General features: G+C 41.7%; 1 protein-coding gene across 1 annotated transcript in view; it reads right to left on the bottom strand.

The window, feature by feature from the left end:
- Positions 1-11,771: 11,771 nt before the first annotated feature.
- igsf9a (immunoglobulin superfamily, member 9a) overlaps positions 11,772-19,987 on the bottom strand; it is a 45,380-nt gene continuing 37,164 nt past the window's right edge. The window contains 9 exon segments of the mRNA XM_063889783.1: positions 11,772-12,043; positions 12,046-13,076; positions 13,381-13,417; positions 13,801-13,971; positions 14,949-15,033; positions 15,384-15,592; positions 17,465-17,658; positions 19,456-19,567; positions 19,721-19,871. Coding sequence (XP_063745853.1) covers positions 11,994-12,043; positions 12,046-13,076; positions 13,381-13,417; positions 13,801-13,971; positions 14,949-15,033; positions 15,384-15,592; positions 17,465-17,658; positions 19,456-19,567; positions 19,721-19,871 — 2,040 coding nt within the window. The 3' untranslated portion in view covers positions 11,772-11,993.

Below are 19,987 nucleotides of genomic sequence, written 5' to 3'. Positions count from 1 at the left end.
CAAACCCTATAAATACGTTATACACATTAATGCTTGATTTGATATAAATCTTTATATACAGTATATATATATTCCAATATTTCTCATAACATGAATGTATATACAGTTTATTCCTCCCCCTTTAGTAATTCATCAAAGTCCATCCTTAAAACCTTTCCATTTCAAGTATGCGAGTGAATGAAAATTAACCGTTCGTTATCAGACGTATTTTTCAAAAATCAAGACACCTTAAGAGTGCTTCGTGATATCGTCACCCACTGTGAAAAATGCCAGCTCAAGTACGGCTGCATTGTCAAGGACACATTATAAGAAGTACATCAATTTGGGTGAACAGGCTTTGTAATCAATGAGAGAATCAGAAACAGTTACAGCAGGGTTATTGCCCTCAGGATAACAAGAATATGGATGTTTTTCAGTAAAAATCTCGTGGGCAAATGCCTGATGAAAGTGAAATAGGGGTTAAAGAAGATTCTGCTGTTCTATTAAACCAATGCAAAAGACTAAAAGTCATTCTCTCCCCTGATGCTATTATTCCACTCTCTGCTGGGAGGCTTCCGCTGCAGTAATTAACATCGCTGACATGTTGTGAATTCTCGCTTCTCAGTGCTGGATGTGAAGATAGACTGATTGAAAAACTCCCATTTAGGTTCCCATCCTTAAATTATCCACCTCCCGCCATATTTCCACGGAAATATTGCTGATAATCACACAAATTTTACACTTGGCAGGAGATAATGATCGCGGCTTATCCTCGGCAACAATCTCTAATTGCCATGCCCGGAAAAATTAAATGCAAAACAAAAATACCTGCTTTAGACCCCTGTAAGACGGAAACACTCAAAAATAATTATGTCGGCAAGGTTAAATGCAATATAAACACCTCAATCACAGCGGAAAGCAATATGGAAGTATCAGATTTGAGAGGTGAATAAATAATTAGGTGTGACTTTCAATTTCTGTGTTGCGTTCGCCCCTCAAGATGGGAAGTTCCATTTACCACACAATGTTGTTATTTCGTACAGTGTTCACAGGTGCAAAACACATGCGAATGAAGAAACATCCTCAACAACTTGACGAAACGTGCATAGAGCGTTTATCGCCAACTTCATAATGGTATTCTAAATATCAGTGTCCCTTTTGGGTTTGTTTTGAGCGTCTTGCAGGGTTTCTTATTTGCAGCGTTTCATTAATGCAGCGCTTTTAGTAAGTGCTGAGCATGTTAAGTCAAGTTGGTGAATGTTTCCTAAAAGGTTGAGCATGTGTTGGAAAGGATATTTAGTCATTTGCATGTGTTTTGGCACACTTGTGTTTTTCATATTTGCATGTTTTGAAGCGTTTCTCCCAATAGAAATGTTTTGGGCCAGTGTACGGTTATGCAACTGTCGACCGCCGTACATTACCTTAAAACGAATCAAAACAAACACTAACTGTTACAATTTCTGTCACTTTCTCGCTTTGTTAATTATGTTCCTTTCCCTTTTTCACAGCACTGGTTGAAAAAAGGAGTGCAGATTTTTTCTGTGTCTCAACTTTATAATGCACGAAAGCTGTGGCTCTCTCTCTCTCTGTGAATGACATGTCAAAGAGAAGCTTCCACTGAAGGGGAAAAAACATTGTTAAGTTTTAATTGCGCTTGCATGCTGTGGCCTTCAGGTAGGAACAGGACTGAATGACTTTACCATAATGGAAGTCATTTAAATACTGGGAAAGTTTCACTTGGAATTCAGCTAAAGTTACCGTGACATCAACTTCGTGCGTTGGTCAACATATGCCACGGTCTGGAGAAAGATGAGATTTGTACGTTCATTTTGTGTCCAATTAAATACTTTTTACCCATTCATGGTCCAATTCCCCATCCATTTACTCCCGGTCTCATTCTTTGATAACTTCCAGGAGCAAAACGCACATCGAGCTATTGGCTATACTGACCGCCAATCAATAACTACACTAAGTCCCTCCCTAACCTTTTGTTTCTTTACAGGCAACATGTAAATACGCAAAATCAAACACTCTGCTAGCTTTTTTCTTGGGAACTTTCGTCTTTATATTTTCATTTAATCAAACCCCTTTTTTTTATTATGACACTTGTCCGATTTTTAAGTGGAAGCCATTTTTCCATTACCTCTCTAATTAACTGGTTTTCATTGTTAGAGGCAAGGCCATTAGAAAAGTCTACACATCCATAATAATTCCAAAGAAACAATTCATGTATGCCAGTCAGTGTTTTTTCATCATATCTCATTGATAACTCCCTCACTGTTTATCCTATCGGGGCTGTATGGAGATATTCCTAATGCAAACGAAACATTCCATACTACAGCATGCAGCTTCACATCAAAAGCAATTAAATGGAAAAACACGTCGTGGCATTTATTGTGAAGCAGAGCAATGTACTTTTGGTGTTAAAAACGCATCTACAAAACAAGGCGATGGGCATTTTCAACCAACAGCTGATCAGCAGATATCTTTGCCACCAGGACTTTTATTGCACACTTCGACTTGTCGGCCCTAGGGTTTGGGTTAGGGTTAAGCCCGTTAACCCTTGTTGGTAACCCTGTTATCATAAAAACCAAGACTGGAATCTTCTAGCTGATAATCCATAGTTTGTTTTATGCATACACTACTCCTAAATGGTACTCCATGAGGTAACTGGGAATAACGCTTAAAATAAAACAACTTGTCACTTCAAACTATCAGTGCTTGGAACATCTGTGTCAAAGATCAACAAACACAACAAATATCAAAAACTATACAGTGTAAAAAGCATCGTACTTCCAGGCGTATGCGCTCCCTCTACATAAAGCTGAATCGACTTGTCGTGTCACGAATAAGCTTAGAAAAGAAATCACGGGATGAAATGAACGTGCTCACCAACAATCACTCACTTGTGTGACGGCAGCTACAGATTGAGCCACGAAGAAAGCCTGAATGTCGGTTACCGCACGGCTGAAAATTCACACAATGCACACGTAGTGAGAAAAAAAGCCCAACAGTAACTGTCAACACAAACAGCTATTTTGTCGTCTGAATGCCACGAATCTTCGCCTTTGAAATGAGCAAAGTGCCACTCATACAGTCATTACCATCTACTTTGTTTGCTCTCAGCAAAACTGTACACTGCCACCACAGAAAATAAATGTGTGTGTGTGTGTGTGTAGATAGAATCGGAGGATGAAACCCTCTTTATTAGTCACATACATGCAGGGTGCGATTTGTAGGGGGGGGATGGTGAGGATTTCCCCCCCTCTGGTTTTCCTATCCCTACCTCTGCTAAATTATTTTTATCTCCGGTGGGGACAAGGATTTCCCCCCCTTGATAGCGATGAATGCAACTTAACTGCTAGCCTACTTAAACTCTTGAAATCTAACGATCTTCAGTGTCTTTACATCAGAGTAGGCTATTCAGCAGCCTTCTGGCAGACGGTGCATATTTCTGAACGTCATCGAACACAAAAACATTGTAACATTTTTGTGCGGGAACTTCGCAGGAAAAACAGCGCTGAACCAAACATGAAACGCGTTCAGAGCAGCATATCATCTTACTTTACAGGACCCATTTGCAGAATTGTGGATAGAAGAGGGCCGAAATGCTGCAGACAATGCCCCGATAGGAAAAACAAAAAAGCCACCACAAATTTGTCACCAGAGCCGACTGTTTACTTTGTCTAGTTTTCCAGACCTGTCCCTGAGTGTTGACAGCACGTTGTGCTATTTAGTGAATTATTTTGAGTGTTTGATTTAAGTTAATTGGAGGGTCTTTTCATGGAGAGCATTGATGCTGTTCTATGGTGCTTTCTGCCTGTTAGTGCGTACGCATGTTTTTGTGACGTTGAATAGAAACATGTATGGGTTATTAAAAGTTTTGCCATGTTGTGATGGGGACTAATCCACGGACCCGAAAAAAGGGCCTGTCTACTTTTTGCGTTTTTTTCTCCCTAGTTATGCAAGTTAAAAGTCCAATGTTCTTGTCTATGAATAAATTAAAAAAAACATCCCCCCCTCTGTTTTTTTGTCAAATCGCACCCTGCATACATGCACACAGCAGAGCACACACAGTGAAACGTGTCCTCTGCATTTAACCCATCCTAGTATTAGGAGCAGTGGGCAACTATCGTGCAGCGCCCGGGGAGCAATGGGGAGGGCGGTTTGGAGGTGTCCGGTGCCTTGCTCAAGGGCACCACAGCAGGGCCTATGAGGTGAACTGGGACCTCTCCAAGTAGCAGTCCACTTTCCATATTTCAAGTCTGTTCGGGGATTGAACCGGCGACCCTACGATTCCCAGTCCAAGCCCCTACTTACTGAGCCACTGCTGTGTGTGTGTGTGTGTGTGTGTGTGTGTGTGTGTGTGTGTGTGTGTGTGTGTGTGTGTGTGTGTGTGTGTGTGTGTGTGTGTGTGTGTGTGTGTGTGTGTGTGTGTGTGTGTGTGTGTGTGTGAGAGTGAGAGTGAGAGTGAGTGTGAACCAACCCTCTCTGACATCAAAGTGATATACAATATATATGTGTTGGTCTGCAGTGCCAATGCCATTGGTTTAATCAGAATTCAGTTATAGGACGAGTGTTTTATCAGTCAACAAAGTGAGATTCACATGGACTTTGTGTACAGGGAGCAGAGTGAGGACAGAGTAACTGTCCTTAAAATCCTGCAAACTATTCCTGGAGCTCTGACAGGCACAGAGTGTGCTTCCAACAACAAATGAAATGATGATTAATCTTTGATTGCTATATTGCTTACATTGTCAAACGTGGGTGTAGTTATGGTAGCTCAGTCAGTAGGGATTTGGATGGGGAACCAAAGAGTCACCAGTATAAGTCCCAGAACAGACCGAATGCAAAACATATGCTGGTGAAAATACGAGGACGGTTTAAACGCAGAGGCTAATTTTAATGTACAGGTATGTGACGATTGAAGAGGAAATCATTACAATCTTCCGATCTCGAATCAGGTCTGGTTTTTGACAAGTCAAGAGAATGCTGATCTTTTTTTTTCAGTATCTTCATTAGTGTTCACCTGCCACTACCCGAGAGTCATCCAGGAACAACTAAGAGAGTTCCTTGAGTTCATAGTTAACTTGGCTCTGAGCGGGAAATACATTGACAGGGAAGTCTGGCTCAGTGTTTTGATGGCTCAGTGACGGTTGGTGTTTGTGAACGACTCTGTGGTTTTGCTTTGTGTTCCTGGGTTACTTCACTGACAAGATTCTGATGCTGAGCAGGGGCTCTCACTTGTTCTTCTCTTCAGGTGGTTTTTCGCACAACAATAGCCACACTGAACAAGAGGCCAGACGAATCCGAATGAGTGTTTTGCAGACAGATGCGTTCAAATGCAGGTCACGGGAAAGAAGAGTTGTGCAACAACAATCACAACAAGAGACCAACTAAGGACCAGTCTCAACAAGGGTCTGAACAAGTGTGACAGTCCAGACAAGATTCACCCTTTAGAAGAGTCTCGACCAGGGTCAGAACAACAATCACACTGAACTACTTCGAAGGAGTTGCGATGATTTTTTGCGGACGGATAAGTCACATTTAGAAAGAGTTGTGCCGAACGAATGGGACAAAGCAAATCTCAACAAGAGTTGCATGTGAAGTCTCAATGAGCGGCGCTGAACTTTCCGCTGAGTCTAAATAAGAGTCATGCCAACTAAGACTTTTGCTTCTCCTCAAATAAGACCCTTGCTGAACGAGTCCCAACAAGAGTCAAAGTGTTACGATGTTTTTGTTTGTTTTTAACCTGTAATGCCCACTGAGACAAGCGTGTTTCGTGATACTGGGCTATACAAATAGAGTTTCAGTTGATCGGATTTGACAGTGAAAAGGAGTCTCAACAAGGGGCTGAAAAACGTACATTTGAATCGGAACAACGTGTTGACCTCTGGTGGGTTTTTTGGTCATGATCATTATTTATTTTTCATTTACTTTGAAGGACACTGCCGCCAACTCGCTTTTTGAAGAAAGAAAATAAAAGATTTGAATATGTTGGAATATTAAAAGTAAAGTCTGAATAAAGTTTTAACTAGTCTGGTTTAAATAAATGTTGGTGTTTTTCTGGGGAAATTGGATATATTTCATTTTTCTAAAAACAAATACTTGTTCTTGGAAATGTTTAAATTCACATTGTTGATTTGAGTTATTCGTCTACAGTCTGCAAAATTGCACTGGCCATTGACATTAACAGTTACTCACTCATTATGGTAAGTTTAGAACTTGACAAGGGAATTTGACATTTATTTTCAAAAGAAATTAATTGGTTTCAAGTTCGAACGATGACATTTTGGCATTTACAAAGAACCTATTTTCTGCTTAATAGTCGTGATAAAAGAACACCTTCTTGAAAGCTAATTCCCTGTAGTACGCAAAATAACTTTACAAGGTAGCAGGTTATTCCCCGTTTGAATAGGTTTACGTCCAATCAAAAACAGGCGGAAATATTCTTTAAAAAAGGTATTATATCCAATAAAAATACACACACTATTTGATGTATTGCAAACACAATATTTAGATGTGTGGGCGAAAGAGTAGTGCTGACTACAAATCCCCAGAGCATCGCATGGTACTTTGATCAATTACAGACTACAATATGTGTACTGAAAATGAAAAGGTCCTAAAGAAGTGAAATATTGATGTGCAGTAAATGTAGCCTCTAAGAGTGAATTTCAATTATAGGATGGATACCCCACAATGCTTTGGTACGCTGTGGAGCTCTGAGTTCATTATTTGGTTGACTAATGTGAAGGCCTTAAGCTAGAGCGGCAAGCAAAACCCAATTTTCCCTTTTCTTTCATTGTTGAACAAGAAAAGAGAGCATCAGGCATAAGTGTGATTCTCTCAGCAGGTTTTGGGGCAGTAACTGCAGGTTATGTGCCAGGATAGTTGCCGGTTTAATCCAGAAGAACTAAGAGGGACAGACTGAATCCACATGGGAAAGTATTGCTAGGCAAGATCAATGGTTTCAAATTCATCCAATTTCCCGATTTCAATATATAACACAGGTCACAAAGCACATATACAATTCTGAAACAATGAACCTTATTTCACTGTAGGGCCTTACAACAGCATCCTTTTTACACACAAGAGTATCCAGTCCCACCAGAAAGTGACACATTTGTGCTTATTATACTTGAAGAAATTCAACTAAATTCTCATCTATGTTGGTGGACTGGGGGAGTGAACAGCATGTTCAGCCAACAAATCACCAAACATGACTAATGGATGTATAAAGACAACTAGTTACAGTATTGAAGGCTGGCTCTGTTCATTCAGTCAAAGGCTCTTGATGGTGCACAAAGACCTACACTGCCTGGTTTAAAATTAGCCAGATTAGTAACTTATATTGAGCAATAGAACAAAGGCTCTATTGTTTCCTTCAACCCTGCATCAAAATAAAGGGGTCTATATAATTCACTTTGCTGTATAAAGAGAACTCGATACAGGTTTTGAGGCAGGACCCTCATCGTTCCTGTTAAAGTTACTCAGTGGCACATGTAGTCCAGCAGAAAAATACCCAATCTTTCTGCCTATTGAGCATGCAGTTCTTTTCATAGGTCTCTTCTCCAATGTAAGCCAGCGGCAGCCTTTTTAGGCCCAATGGGGCTTCAACGCCAGCTGCACATTTAGGGGTCTTGACAGGAAGTTGATTACTCCAAAGAAGACATAATGATTTAAATGAAAGGTTACTGTTCATCCGGGGAAGTTGATGAACATTAAAAGAGTGTCTACTGTTTTGAAGACAATGCAAGTTTTTGTACCCACTTGCAACATGACAGATTTGGAGGGTTTACAATTTAACCAATACTATATGTACAAATGGTTTGTCATTAATCATGTATCCAGTTCTCTTTATACATCCATGAAGTTAATGAGTTGCAATGTGCGTACCCAAAGACCTGGGGAACTTAATGGCATGACAAGATAAAAAAGGAACAATAGCTAACCATAAAGCGAGTTTTTTGGGCACTTCCATAATATTTGAAACAAAGGCAGATAGGTTGAAGTAAATCCATTCAACAATTCGTTTCCCATTAAATTAATTCACTTTTTCACGTGTATTGGTTTTTGATTACAATTTGTTTGTACATCTTAATTCAGTATGACAGTATAAGTATGCAAGTTCATTGTAAGTCGATAAAAGAAAATGACGTTGAAAAGTCCTACGGGTGCGTGTTCACTACCTGCTGTTGACTTGCCCTCCGACAAGTCATTAACCACCTAACTGGTTCCAATTAGCGGCACCTCAGTTTTCTCCCATGTGTCAATGTTAACATTTATGTGAGGGTGGAACAGGTGCCGGGGCTCATCAAGTGGAGAAATTGGCCTTTTGTAAATTCAAGTCATAAGAAAAGCTCATTTCCCTTTGTGTCCATAAAATAATCAACAAGGACAACACCTCCAAGTTTACTTTATCCTCTTCAATTACCAAACATAATTAAAGGCCCTGCATCACTGAACAAGGAGATGCCTGGAGAGAAAAATAAGGCTTTTATACACATGGTGAAGATTCCAAAAATTCAGTTTCTTAAAAAGTCAAAAGAAAGCAGATAGTGATCTCAGTTGGGGAATTTATAATCTGTATTATCATAACAGTACCAGTGGAGCAGATTTTCACATTCTATTTATCTTACTTATTTATTGGCATTTCATGAGCAGCTGTTGTTGAACTCAGAAGTGATTGATGCCGTCGAGAAACTTAATCATCCCCACTCTGAGCAGAGTCACTTGGTGATGACTGAGATCGTTTTGGTCCCTTGTGTGGCCACTGACTCATCCCTGGATGATGAATGCATATCAAACCACACACAGAGAAACGTGGTGAATCCATCAGCGCGGCAAAAAGCTTTCATATTGGCAGATTGTCTCAAAAGAAAATGCCAAGAGCGTGATGGTGGAGAGTCTCAAAGAAAAACTAACTTCTCACAGCTCTGCGTGAAGGGTAAAGGTCATTATTTTTCCTGAGACGTGTATTGTTTAAAAAACTCTTATATTCCAAGTGTGTAGCAAATAAACCAAGCAGATACCCCTCTTCACTGCTTTTTGTTGGTTTGAGTTTCATTGATTAGACAAAACCTCACTTTCTGCCTCATGCTTTTCATCGCCTCTTGATGGAAAAAGTGTAAGGACACACCAGGTGAGAGGAGCCATAGGCGGGCGATATCAGAACAGCACGGTGTCTGGTTCGGCTTCAACCGAGCGGCTGCTTTGATGCCCCAGGAGCAAAGAGAGCTGTGCCTTAGCGGAGCAATGCATTCTGGGAAGGCTACAGCACGATGCGGGCTTCAGGAACTTCAACGGCAGGATCAGGTCTGCGGGTAAAGACAAATTATCTTTGAGTCCTCCTGATGCCACAGATGTGATTTAAATAAATATTTGCAGCCTGTGAAGGTACTTTTTCTCCTTCCTTAACTCCCGCAGATGAATACTCTCGGAGGTTAAGGGTTGAATATTTAATACTGGCTTCTGAAATGTTGGTTAGTATGCAAGGTTAATTCAAAAGAGTGAAAACATGTCTGACCTTTCTGGTAATTTGTTTCTTTAAGCACAGTTACAAATGTCACATGGATCAGATAAAACATTGCTAAGTGTTTCAGTAATGGCAAGTTAAATATTCTCTCTACTAAGCATCCCACTACAAGCCACATAATGGAAGTCTACAGGTCTTGCATATAAAAGTTCAACAAAATCATGGCAATTCCACTAGTTTGAACATTGGCGCCGCTTTTTATAAACAAATATCGCATTTACAAATCAGCTGAAAAGGAATACATCAAAAAAGTGCACTTTAAATTGGAAATATTATGTAAATGTATGTATTTTTATACAATAAGTGAGTAATGGGTGCAGCAAAGTTCATAAGAACAAGGAAAATCTGACCTTTTTCTAATATTTATTGATGTTAAAAAACTGTTGTGAGTGCAAAGAAGAGAAACGTTGCTTTTTGTTTTATTGAGGTGAGATTCTGAAGATGAAATGTATTGCGAGAAGTCATTTCAAGAAAGCGATGTGGATTGTGTTTTTTTTATCTCTGCTTTTGCATTCATTTAAACATCAGTGTCGTAACTCAGGAGATAAAGTATTAGTGTGTTGCTTTATTATGCATTATACACTATCTACATCTTTAGACATTTTTACTTTAAGATCTTTGAATATAATTGTATTCATCTTCACAGATGTTTTCTTCAGATGTGCTGGTAACGCTACCAAGGGAATGCGCATAAGGTACACGTAGTTTGCAGTTTTTCTCCTGTGGCCAATACTTTCTGGCAGAACTGAGGACCAAATTAGCTTACAAATAACGAGAGAAGATAAAGAATAGAGATTAAATCCATATCCATCACCCAGCATACAGTATAAATGAGTTTCATTAACAACATTGATTTATGATTCTAGGTAGACATATTTATGTATCTCTCCACCAGTGTTTCATACAAAAACATAACCTGCATGTTATCAACAAGAACATTAAAAAATCCTCACCCTCGTGGTCTTCAGCAGCATCCCACTCATAATTCTCATCAACTGAGGCTTTTCTCCTGGAGAGGTCACAAAACACCACTTAGTATACAAACACAGCTGTTTTCTGCAGGCATGGATTAACTCTTTGAAATATATGAATAGCAAAAATCTCCCAGTAAAGCTATAGATGCGTATCATGGAGTCTGTTGGTTAATTCATAACTTTGTATATTGTTTATTTCCTTCAAAAGAGGCTCAACTTGAAAGCTCTACAATAAGCACAGAGGAAACTCCAGCTCTACAAGCGTTAACCCCCGCATTTTTCTACTACATAACATAAATTCTCCTTGTTCTCGATACCTTTTGTTCAGCTCCACTATGCGACTGTCCTCATTGTGCCCCTGGCCCTCCTGTATAGTCTCGGGTGAGCTGGCGAGAGTTGGTGAAAGGTGACACAGGGACAGGCGTCTGTTAGCCGGCTCCATGCTGCCTCGTCCGCTGCTTGCGTAACTGCTGTAGCTGCCTCCAGACTCTGGCACACCGTCATAGCCCCCTGTCTCCACTTCCACTGCCTCTTGATAATTATCAACGGGTGGTAAGCATCTGGACGCCTCCTTCATCGCCTCCAGGGAACCTTCTGCTTCTTTAATGGCCTCCCGTTTGTCCATTTGCCATTTGGCAGGAGATTCGGAGGCCTCTTTTCTTGGCTCGTAGTGGCGAGTCATGTCAGCGTGTGGCCACTCCGATCTGCTCCTTGGAGATAAAGCGGCCTCAGCAGGAGGTAACCGGCAGGCAGCTTGGGTAGCAGACGGAGAATTCGTGGGAGATGTGGAGATACTCCTGATTGTGGAGCTCTGGGGTTCCAAGAACAGAGTGTCTGGCCGACAGGAGGACGCATCAGAGCAGTTCTCTTGGCTGAAAGAGTCCACCCACGCATCAGGAGTCAGGAACCTGCTCTCTTTCCGTCTCCGTGAGTCAAGGCTCTGACTGCGTCTCTTAGAGTCCAAGAGTTTAGAGCGTTGGGCCCCATCTCTCCAGGGTTCTGGAGTTCGCGGAGAAGCCCTGATCAAACCGTCCGCAAAAGCAGGACTGCGGTAGGTAAAGCTCCTACTCGCATCTTCATGCCGAGTCAGGGAATGCCCTCTTTGCACGTGAGATGCGATTCTTTCGTGCAGCATGGGTTTTGCAGGCCGCATCACACACAGTTCCAACTCCGGCTCATCCACACTCATCTCTACGCACACTTCTTCACGATCAGGCTCGGGGAATTCTAGCTCCGCTTCTAAAGGGTCTGGCACCCTGTTGAGAGCCAAATTAGATTTTTCAGTATATTTGCTCAGATGGAAAGATGGTGTTGAAAAGCTTCCATGGCTGAGATTGTTTCGTCTCCTTGCCTCCGAGCATGAATCATTCGTTTGCATTTCTAAGTCTGTGGATTGTGATGAATATTCACAGCCCTCTGGTGCTGCCTCAACACTTTCATGTCTCTGGTGCTTTGAGGAGAGATGTGGGAGAGTTAATCTGCCTTTGGAAAGAGTGCCTGCCTCCTCAGACCAAAGAGGGGCCTGTTTGGTGAAGGGTGGAGCGGTGTGATGGTTTCCGGAGTTAAAACTAGATTGATTCCCAGGGGAAGACGTTCTGAAACAAGTCTGGGTCAGAAGAGGAGGAGAGACAACATGACGGTGGTCCCAATGCACAGAGGATAAAGAAAAAGGGCTCTGTGGCAGAGATAACCTGTCTTTTTCGCCCTGGAGGTATCTGTGGGGCAAGGTGCTGCTCTTATATTCCCACAGAAGTTCTTTACAATCCTCCTCTCTCCCCTCCACATCTGAATACTCCCTCTTCATCTCTCTCATGGAGCCTTTTTCCAGCGTGTACCTATGGAGCTCCATCTCCATCTCCTCCCTCTCCTGAGCCAGCTTCAAGCAGCGACTCAAGTTCCCTCTCTCGCGCTCGTGCTCCATTTGGAGAACCAGAGAACTGGCGGTGGTCGTTGGCTGACCGAAGCCGGATCGGATATGCGGGAGCACTGGAAACGTGGGAGTTATTCGTCTGTCTTGATGAGAAATGGTGGCCAAACTACTGCTGGAGTACAGGCTACCTAATTCGCGATCATAGCCTTCCCTCTGATCGGGGGTATAATGGTGATGAATGGGAAGGCTCTTGGATGTTTCGTACATCTGGTTTGCGGGATTAGCTTCTGCTGGTGCACAAGGCGGGAGGTCAACAGAGAGCACAAACGCTGGCCTCTTCCTGTCTTCCCTCTCCGAGTGCAGCGACAAAGACCTTCGGACTTTAGCTTGGTCGTAACTTCTTCTTTTCTGGCCCTGAATGGTCTCCGCGTCATTGTCATACTGTAGAAGTGTGAAACGGCCATCTGGACCACGAGAGATCATCTCGATTGGCGGAGAAATGGGAAAGGAATGTGTCCGAGTCAGGCGGCCTCGGCTGTAGTTGGACAGGAATTGCTTCTGCTGATGATGATTCTCAGAGCTAAAGGAGGAACTGTCAGTCTGCGAGAAGGACGAGGAGGTGGTGGTGTTGGTGGAGGAGGTGTTGGGATACAGGATGTTGGCTGGAAGTAGGCTTTTCTTCAGCACACTGTCTGGACTGCCAGTGCCTGAAGTCTTTCTGTGGGAGAGAGAAAGAGGTGGAGGGAGGGGTGAAAGAAACGTTTTTTTTGGGAAAAAAAACGGAGGAGTTAGAGGGAGACAAAATAGCGAGCGAGAAAAATAAGATTGAGAGTGAAAGAGGGGGCGGGAAGGATGTACACTAAAACAGCAGCCGCAGCGGCAGCCATAGAGGACGATGAAGAAGAAAAAGATCTGAAATAGAAAATCACTCAGTGGTGGCATTTTCTACATTGCGTTTGGAGGGGAAGAAGAGTGAAAGGTCAATGGGAGGCGTTATAATGAAATGATAAAGGAGTACTTACATTGATGGGGAGCATTTATAAATGGCAGAAGGGGGCTCTGAAAGGGAGGGAGAGGGGCGAGATGACTCATTAAGATGCAACCACACTGACCATGAAGTAAAAACACAATCATGCCTTACAAGAGCACACTAAAAAGGACCGGAAGCCCAGAGGCTTGACCAAAAAGTTAATTACACTCACATTTATGAGCCTCTAATGAGAAATTAGCCTAATAAGCAAGTCATGTAAATGACATCAATAACTTTTATAACTGGATGGACGAGCTGGGACAAGAGGGGGGCCAAATTCCATCCAGTGGGGTTTGATTTATATAATGGATTGAAAGTGGCTTCAATATTTTATTGAATAAATGATGATATTCATGATGCACTTCATCAAAGTGAGTGTCTGCTGAGTCTCTAGGGCGGTGGGGCGTTTTACCATTCTTCTTCTTTCTGCGTCGGCCGTCCCTCTTGTGGCTGATGAAGCAGGCGGACCCCAGCAGCAAGACAAGTGCCAAACACATGAAGCCCACCCCCCCCAGCACGCCGGCCAGAAGAGGCTCCGGGACGTACTCCAGGAGTTGGGATGTGGCGGGGTAGATCTCCATCCCTGTGGACATTTCATCAGGGAAAGTGTTAAAAAAAAGAAAGTGTTATTGTAGTGTCAGCAATAAACCTGAAAATACACAAAATCAATCAATTAAAGAGCTGTTGATGGCTGTAGTAGTAATATAATGTAATATAACATATTTTAAAATATTATTAAATGTCATTTATAAAAAAATACATATCTCAGTTTACATGTTTAGACATTGTAGGTATTTCTCTAATAAAAAATTGAACTATACGTATTTATTCAACATTTTTAAAATAAGAAAACTTTAGATTGATAAAAATATCATTAATTGTTCATCTACACATTCATTTTAGGAATATAAATATATTTTACAGTAGGAGGGTTTTCTTACTCGAGCTACACAATCCTAAACCTTTAACACAACACGCCTATTTCTAGCATCAGTCACTTTACATAAATACAAATCCTCCTCACAAACAAGGAAAGTTGGTCTGGCATTCTAGTTTTATAGGAATCTAATCTACATTCCAAATACATGATAAACATTATCAGCTAATCCTAAACAGACTTGATTGTTGTGAATTTTCTCAGTGAGATTACCAGCAGAGCTACATCAAACAGAATACACGCTTTGTCTTTGATTACTGCTAAACTCCTCCTGCAGAACCAGTGGGAATAATAAATGGCTCAGTTTGATATCTCTGTAGCGTATCTAATGAAACATTCATTTCACATTCACATAAGAAACAGAAAAGACCAGTACATTCCCTGCCTAACTCTATTTAGAAGTTATTAGTGGAGTTATTTCTATCATTCAGGCCTCTAATGGGCAGCGCTCCCTGGAGGCTTGCTCTAATTTTGGTCCAACGCTGGTAAAATCAGGGGGCGGGGGGAGAATAAAGAAAAAGAGAGAAAAGAATTGGAAAAGACGAAAGAGAGGGGAGGATGGGTTTGAAACTGAGGGGTGGGGTGAGAATGCGAAGGGGCCAAGGTTGGTTTCGAATACCTACCCATGGTGGAGACATTGACTGATGGACTGGGCTCGCTCAGCAACTCCCCGCGACGAGATAGCAGCCGCAGCTCGTACACACAGTCCTGAGAGATCCACACACACACACACACACACACACACAGTGGGGAGGACAGAGGATGAAACCACACTTTGTCAACACGGGGACAGTGCCTGCAATGCTAATGAAGTTCATTTGAATTTGTGTAGGCCTATATGGGAGAGCAAAAAAGAAGGCAGGGAGAAGAAACGGCAGCACACGCAGATTGAAAGATGACAGAGAAGCGATGGCTGCCATGTAGTGTGCATAATTGAGAGTCCACACAAATAAAAAAGGCACGGATGTACAGCCTAGATAAAAAAAAAATCTCCAAGGTATTCAACAAGCGGCGTGTACTGATTAGTCTCAGAGGGAGCGGGACGACCGGCTCGTTACCTTGCGCAGACCCGGAACGACTATCTCGCTAACGTTGGCGTCAATGTTCTCGTCCAAGTAGAACCACTCCCCCTGCTCGATGCGTGATTGGAGGAGGAATCCTGTGATCGGAGGTTGAGGAAGGGACCATATCAGCACGACACCTGCTGAGCTCTGATTAGCTGTCAGCGACGCGGGAGGCTTCAGTTGGCTTCTCCTCAGCGGCGGATCTGATGCAGGAGAAGAAAAAAACCTTCAGTCGATCAGCCAGATACGCTCTGGTGGAAAAATGTAATTACTGTGGAGGAAATTGATACTGCCACAGATGTTCAACCTTGAGAGTATGAGAGGAGAAGAGTTGTGGCTGTTGTTAGTTCTTAGGAGTCTGTAATATGATGTGTAGGCCACCATAACCCCAACTTATATTTGATGGGAGCCATTGGTTGATTATGGCATGGGCATGCAAAAGGCCACGTCTCAAACATAGGAGTGAGACAGTGGTATTGAACCTCTTGTAATCTGGCTCTTTGTTGTCATTGTGTCATTTGCTTTGTGTCTCTTTGAAGTCCTTTTGTGTCATCTTCTGTCTTTTTTTATTTTGGGGATTCGAACTACTAAGCTGTTTCGCATTTCTCTGTAGTTTTGGTGTGGGAAGTTCTTAGTAGCATTTTTACTTTTCTTGTGGGGTCATTTGAGACTCTTCCCTGTCTGTATTTGTCTCTTTGAGTAACATTTCATTGAAAGTCTGAGGGAGGCCTGACACTTTTGGCCCCTGGGCCTGTCATACCATGATACAATCACAAAGGTTGATACGCTCTAAATAATGATGACTTATTGTGTGTTCAAGTTTTATTTGGGCGATTCCAACTACTCAACTTGACATGATCACCTCGATTATTTCAACAGATGAAGACCTATCGTCCCTTTTCCTTTCTGTAAAAGAAATCTAAATATTTGTCTTCATTCCTATCCAGCCGTTGGTTGCATCTTCAAAGTTGCTTCCATGACCTCCCTGGATATTATCTCTGCCTGCAATGGACTCAGGAAACGGACTGAACAAAAATTTCAAACAGGGCAAACATTTGATCACCACCTGGAAGTCTGTGGACATAAACCTTTGAAGATACAATCCACTTCAGGATGATAAATAAAACAGGTACACCAGGCATATGAGAGGGTGCATTTGGTCACAGCCCTGGCTTTGAGGGAATTGCAAACATGGTGTGACTATGTCAACACGCAAATATATGGCGAGCAAAGTGTTTATCGTGTTCACCATCCTACTTTAGCATGTTAAGTTAAGCATGTCTATAACCACAGGCCTCTAAGTTACTGTTTTCCCCAAGTTCATGAACTTCTTAAAAATAACTTATATTCTCAGCCATGTTTTCTCCCTTGGCTAAATCTTTAATGTACGTTTCACTGGATCAATATTTTTGATTTGACATACCTACAGTTTGAAGTCTAGTCATTTTATACTCAAACTTATTTTTTGCCAAGACAATTTGCTTGACTTTAAGCCTTTATATTTTAACAGAGAGTCAATCATCTCCATTCCTTCATTTGTAATTTGAAATGGGAAGACACACCTAACAAGTCTCTTCCACTAAGGAAAATGTGAATGACCCCGGTGCTAGTACATGCTAATGGTCACAAAAAAGTACAGCTGAGAGAATGAGGCAATGATGAAATGATGGTGCTGTAAACCATCAAAGGTCTGTCAATCCATCCTTAGAGGGATAGGAGAGTCCATACCAATCTTTGGCAGGGTACAGACCCGGTTGTATCTTGACATACAGCACAGGATATTAACCAAGCTTCCTTTTGGCCTTTGGGCAACTTACTCAGGTATTCAACTTTAATTAGCTACAGTTGATATAATCTTCTGCTGGCAGCGTTTGGCTTTACAACCGGCAAAACTAATGGTCAGCAATGGGTAAAAATGAACAGCCTGTATATTCTGTGGGTTGTTCATTACTAATAACAAGGATAAATATAAGACCTGATAAGAGATCTGTAAGCCCAGTGAGCATTTTGCAAATCTGCAACTGCAACCGGCGTATAATCCTCGGATTTAGAGCAAACTGGGGAATGATACTGACCCAAGGTGCGCATTGTGGTTATCTCGCTGAAGGGTCCTGTTCCCATCTTATTCTGGGAAAGGATGCTGAACTGGTATTCTGTGGCAGGAGACAGGCCCGTCACCTGCAGACTGCTGCCAGAAAACGGGGGCACAGGCACAGAGAACCAGTCCTTCTTCCCATCATTATCACTCCTCGTTGAAGTCTTTTTCACCCTGCACAAAAACAGAAAAAGTGAGAACAAAAGAGCGGCAGGGAATTCTGGTGATCTGGGTTTATGAAACATGACAGAAAGTAGGTTTCATTAATCATTCATACTCATCATCAGCTTCAGATTTCAGGGCAAAGACAGCACTGATGTATCCCTGCTGTTCCACCAAGAGCTTGCAACGCATATTATGGTGAGTTTTGTTTCTGAGGATCCAGATGCCATTTTTATACGGAGCAAATGACTTGACCCAGAGGCTAAAATCTATTCACCTATTTAAACCAGAGGAACTTTAGGAAATTATTAATATCGGTCTGAAAACTAAAGCTTCTGAAGATGAAAGCTTCAATAGAAGTGCTGTTCTTTAATGAGAAAATAGAAAAGGCTAGAGTGTAACGCATGTCAAACTTGTATGGATGATTGTTGGGTAACTTTTTAAGGCACTTTTATTCAGTCCATGTTACTGCAGGTTATATTCATAAAGCAAAAACATAGGACAAAGATGTCTTTACTTATAAGAGCAACACGTGACATTTGTAGGTGCTTTTTGTCTTCAGCATTCATCGATTTAAGTAAATGGTGTAAATAATTTCCCAAAATGCCAAAAAACGATATCATCAGGATTTAATTCATTAAAAGTTGCTAAATATTTATCCTCCAAGAGAAAACATTGCCATTGAAGTGTCAAAGGGAAAATGCTATAACAATATATCCTCTACAAGTTATTACAATACAGAAAAAGTAATAGGGGTTTTTTTTGTTGCACTTTTGAGTTTTCTTTCATAATATATGGTATTAACATGACACACTGGCAGAGTGAGACGAGACTTGAGAGGGCTGTTTATCCTGACTCGCTGTTCTAAAAAAAAAAGGATTTATATTTATTTCCATGGCATGCTGAAGCGATGACCCAGTTCTCTCTCGGGGATTAAGATAGCTCATCTTCATCTGATGTAGTGCTCCAAGGTTACAATGTGTTTAAGATGGGGATGGGTGTCATAACATCTCCGACATAAAAAAGGGGAGAAATTAAAAGAGTCACTATACTTTGCGGGAGTTTTCCCTTTCCTGTAGTGTTTTATGTAGGTGTGTGTGCATGTAAATGGTCTGCAAAGGCTAAAATCCCAATGTTCCCTTAGAAGTCATTTTATCTCCCAAACACTTCCCACTTTCTGAAATTCCTCCATAGGACTTTATTGACCACAAAGACATAACTACGTTACACTCGCACTTCTAACGCTATAACATATTGTACGTGATAGGCTAAGGGGCTGGACATCTCTAAGTGGTTAACCAATAACAACAGCGCAGGCCAGCTAACCAATCAGAGCAGACTGGACTCTAGTTTCAGACAGAGGGTGAAAGGAGATGCTGCAGCACAGGCAGTTTGAGAAAAATAAAGAGCTTTTTGAACATTAAACTCTACAAGGACATCTTATGGGTACGCTTTCCTTTTTCACGTTCGTTTTTGACCAACTGGCTGCAGTTTTATATTCATTTCCTGTACATACCATGACCTTGGCTCATCTTAAATACAACACTGTCATATCAAAACTTAACCTTAAAGATTTTAAAGCTAATAGAATCAGCGTGGATCCACAAGTGCTTTCCTTTCTTTCCTCAGTAACCTCCTATTGTAGCTAGCATGTTCACTGCATTATGAAACTATGATGTGCAGCAGCGTTTTTTTAGGTGATAACGGATAAAAAAATGTCTCATCCTCGAGATCAATAGAATAATACCGGTGCTACCGATGGCTGCCATGGTTACAGCGAGGGAAGAAAGTGGGTGGCTTTACACCCACCAAACTGAAAATGTCTGTGCTGATCCTCCATCAAAGCCTGCATCCCAGGAAACCTTGGCCTGCTTCACCCCTGGAGAGACGTACAGAGAGGTAGCCACATGGGGACTAGTACCTGTAATGGAGGGAACAGTTGAAGTAAACGTTCCAGCACTTGAAACCGCATACGTTTAGAGGCTGTCTCTCAATAGACGTTTACAAAAGATATAAAGACAGTTATTTCAGAAAAACTCAAATGTGGACTTCTTTTTGTTCAGTAACCACCTACCCAAGACAAAGACTTGTGTGACAGCTTTCACCGAGGCTACGCGGTTTTTGGCGCTGCACTCCCACGCCCCCTGGTGGTCTTTAGTGACAGGCTGCAACAGCAGAGAACCGTTTCGTTCGATGGCGTAGGATGTGCGACGAACCAAGTCCGTCTACAAGAACAGAAAGAACATTTAGAAAACTCTCTACGTCTGAGTAAAAATATAATACATCAAACCTATCTCCAAAAAGAGTCCTCTGAGGTAACGGTTGTAGTTTTAAATGAAAT

Source organism: Eleginops maclovinus, chromosome 8, assembly GCF_036324505.1.
Source record: "Eleginops maclovinus isolate JMC-PN-2008 ecotype Puerto Natales chromosome 8, JC_Emac_rtc_rv5, whole genome shotgun sequence".
NCBI classification, from domain to species: domain Eukaryota; kingdom Metazoa; phylum Chordata; class Actinopteri; order Perciformes; family Eleginopidae; genus Eleginops; species Eleginops maclovinus.
This window is presented reverse-complemented; position numbering and strand designations above follow the sequence as displayed.